The sequence below is a fragment of the Carlito syrichta genome, unplaced genomic scaffold (assembly GCF_000164805.1).
Source record: "Carlito syrichta isolate Samal-C Ts95f unplaced genomic scaffold, Tarsius_syrichta-2.0.1 Scaffold311678, whole genome shotgun sequence".
Taxonomy (NCBI): domain Eukaryota; kingdom Metazoa; phylum Chordata; class Mammalia; order Primates; family Tarsiidae; genus Carlito; species Carlito syrichta.
The window spans coordinates 673749-677702 of record NW_007255774.1 but is presented as its reverse complement, the minus strand read 5'-3'; the positions used below and the strand labels follow the sequence as shown (position 1 = coordinate 677702).

The 3954-nt window shown below is 37.4% G+C and overlaps 1 protein-coding gene across 3 annotated transcripts in view; it reads left to right on the top strand.

Annotated features, from left to right (window-relative positions):
• Positions 1-3954, top strand: part of CEPT1 (choline/ethanolamine phosphotransferase 1) — a 55533-nt gene that overhangs the window by 28014 nt on the left and 23565 nt on the right. For all 3 annotated transcript variants that reach the window (XR_002482588.1, XM_021717999.1, XM_008068933.2), the window contains one exon: positions 2991-3132. Coding sequence is in view for 2 of the 3 variants with exons in the window: in XM_021717999.1 (XP_021573674.1) it covers positions 2991-3132 (142 nt within the window). In the remaining variant the exon portion in view is untranslated. The remainder of the gene's footprint in view (positions 1-2990; positions 3133-3954) is intronic.

Sequence of the window (3954 nt, the reverse complement as noted above, 5' to 3'; positions counted from 1 at the left end):
CTCACCTCAGCCTCCCAAAGGCGCGGGATTACAGGCTGAGCCACCGAGCCCAGCTGTGGTCTTTATGTTTAAATGAGTGTTATGTAGACATTTAGAATTATGTTACAGACTGAGATTATAACTATACAATAATGGGCTCAGATAAAAAGACTAAGACAAATGAGGACTATGGTCAATAATATTGTATTGTATGTAAATAAAATTTGCTGAGAGTAAATTTAAAGGGTTATTACCACGGGAAAAAAATAACAACTATGGAAGATGATGGTTAGGTTAATTGTCTTAACTGAATATATATAAGGGAGTGACCCAAAAACACACAGAACTCATTGATGAAAAATTGTGTATTTATTCTTACATGTTCAAGCTACAGTTACCTTCAAAGTTCTCTCCGCTTGATGCAGTATACTTATCAAGATGTTTTCTCCACTGCTCAAAACAATTTTTGAACTCGTCAATTTTGATGCCTTCTAGTTCTTCTGCCATTTTTTGTTTCACCTTTTCCACATTGACAAAATGTTTCCCTTTGAGGACTTTATTCATGGGAGAAACAGAAGAAAGTTGGTTGGGGTGACATCAGGGGAATAGGAAGGATGGGGCACGAGGGTCATGCCGTTTTCGTTCAAAAAGGGCTGAACACTCAGTGCATTGTGGGCAGGTGCGCTCATCAGTCGCCCATTGTGAAATGGCAAATGCATGGAAAGCATCTCCCCCCAAAAAACTAGTGAAGCCAATCACAGCCTCTCACAACACTAGCTAGTACACTGATGCCAATGGGTTCCTAGAACACTCATCTAGCAGGGGAGGCCTGTGCTGCAAGGGCTCCACCCTCTAAAAGATAATTCTGGGTTTTTTTGAGTTCCCCCTCATATATGCGTATCAAAACAGTATGTAGTGCCTCTTTTATACAATTTTTTTTTAAAAGAAGAAAAGACCAGAAAAAAATTTATTGAAGTGCTAGCAATAGATGGATTGCTTTATTTAGATTATAGGTGATATGTCTTTATTGACACCATTTTACAAGTTTTTTTGTTTTTGAGTTAGGGTCTCACTCTGTTGCCCAAGCTGGAGTGCAGTGGCACAGGGTATTCTCTTGCCTCAGCCTCCCAAATAGCTGGGACTACAGGTGTATGCCACTTTATCTGGCTCATTTTTTTTATGTTTTGTAGAGATGAGATTTTACTGTTTTATTTTAAAAATTGTATAAAAGATACACTACATACTGTTTTGATACACATATATGAGGGGGAACTCAAAAAAACCCAGAATTATCTTTTAGAGGGCAGGCCCCTTGGAGCACAGGCTTCCCCTGCTAGCTAAGTATTCTAGGAACCCATTGGCGTCAGTGTATCAGCTAGTCTTGAACTCTTGGGCTCAAGCAGTCATCCCACCTCAGCCTCCTAAACTGCTGGGATTATAGACCTGAGCCACGGCACCCGGCTTGCAAGTTTTAAAAATATTTTAATATGTTTGTAGAGTGAAAATAGGTTTAGAAACTAAATGACAGCCTTTGACTAGTCTTTCTAACAGGAACTCCTCCCACTACCACCTTATTTTTATTTAGTTCTTCAATTGTTTTCTTGCCATTTGGTGTGGAATTGAAAACATTGAAAACAAAAGAAACAATAACCCCTGATAGTTTTATCTGTTGAATTCAGATTTGCTGATGTGGATGCATGTCAAAATAATTGCTTCAGTGTTTCCTAATAGCACCATACTTAGTAGAGAAGGAAGAGCAACCAAGGTCATAACTTAAGAGTCAAGAAAAACTCAAAACTTCTCTTGTATAAAAGATAGTAGAATATTGTGAAAGGCTATTATAATTTAGCCAGGAGATTGCAGAATGACAGGTTTTGGTTTTATTCTTCGTGGGGTTTTTTTAGGTAGATTTATTAAAGGAATGATACATTATGAAGGGCAAAACGGGGAGGACAACTGCAAGAGTGTCTGTTGCCTATCCTATTTTTAAATTTATTTTATTTTATTATTATTATCTTTTGAGTAGGAGTCTCACTCTGTTGCTCAGGCTGGAGTGCAGTGATACACTCAGAGCCGCTGCAGCCTCAACCTGCTAGACTCAGACGATCCTTCTCTCTCAGCCTTCCAAGTAGCTGGAACTACACTGCCACACCTGGCTAATTTTTTGATTTATTGTAGAGATGAGGTCTCGCTAAGTTGCCCAGGCTGGTCTCGAACCCATGGGCTCAGGCAGTCCTCTCACCTCAGCCTCCCAAAGTGTTGGGATTACAGACGAGCCACTGCGCTTGGCCTTATTTTTTATTTTAAATGACAGTATTTTTGTGTTGCAGTTTGAGTTCCAGATTTTACAAGAAGTCTTTTTCTATATATGTTAAATGAAAATAGTGATTTGATGATATCTGCTAAATAAAAACAGTTATAATTCTGAAGCAAGTAGGTCCCTTTGTAGATTTTAGATAGATAGATAGATAGATAGATAGATAGATAGATAGATAGATAGATAGATAGATACAATTTTTTTTGTGGTAGAGATGAGATCTCACTATGTTGCCTAGGCTGGTCTCAATCTCCTGGGCTTAAGCAATCCTAAACGGATTCCTCTCGCCTTGTCCTTCTAAAGTGCTGAAATTACAGTCATAAGCCACCATGCCTGTCCTCTCTTTGGATTATATAAACCCTTTGCTTATCTGTCTTTTTGGCTACCTGGTTTGTAACGTTTTACTGCACATTAGAACCACTATCCGTAAGGAGAATACTCCAAAAAAATTTAAGTATTTTAGTTGTTTTCAACAACTTTGGTTCCACTAAGTAGTTTAGTGAAAAAAAAGATTGAAATTATGGGTAAAAGATAATATAAAAGATTATTTCCTACTTTTCTGTTACCATAGATAACTGAGAGTATATTGTATATTCACAACATAACTTCTTTTGTCTCATCCAAAATCATGTGCCGCTCTGTTAATGTTTGTTATTTATATTGTTCAGTTTTCATTGTGATCTTTCTTCTGCAGTTTTTGTGGTTCTTGGAACCTGTATTGCAGTGCAACTGGGGACAAACCCTGATTGGATGTTCTTTTGTTGTTTTGCCGGGACGTTCATGTTCTATTGTGCACATTGGCAAACGTATGTTTCTGGAACCTTGCGATTTGGAATGTAAGTAACAGTGGTGATTTTGTTTTTTCTTTCACATGTGAAGAATGTTGAAGAATATATCTAACACTTGAGTATTAGAAGTTGATCAAATCATTAAATTAGTTTAATAAATTAAACTACTTTTTTAAAAACTTCATTATTTTACGTATTCCCTAATAGTCTCAGTCATAAGTCCCTTTATTGCACTTTAAAGGAAATACCAGAACCTCCCAACCAGTATATTTAAAGCAATACGAAAAGCAGAAGTCCTCCTCATCTTTGTTTATTTTGCCCACAGACAAATTTACTTTTTTCGCCTGCATTAGTTACCTGAATTTCATGTTTTATTTTGACATATAAAAAATGCATTCTCAAGAAAGAGAGTTTCTGAAAGGAAAGAGCAGTTCTCATCTCTAAATACCTTAGCTTAATTAGATTTTGTTCTTTTCACATAGTTTTGTCTATGAATTTATAAAAATCTAAGCCCTTAATAATTTGACATGAACATACCATGTAGATTATTACTGCCAACGAAGTGCCTGAGAATTTAAGAATGAAATGCAGACTTCCTTCAAATTCCAAAATGAATGGTTCCTACCAGGTGATCAGTACTTTTCCATAACCAGTCTTAGAACAAGGTCATGGATGACATTCATGAACTCTGATGTTTAATTAAGTATTGCAAGCTGGGCTTAGTGGCTCAGCCTGTAATCCCAGCGCTTTGAGGCTGAGGTGAGTGGATTGCCTGAGCCCACAGGTTCAAGACCCGCCTGGGCAACTTGGTGAGACCTCATCTCTACAATAAATCAAAACATTAGCCAGGCGTAGTAGCGTGTACCTGTA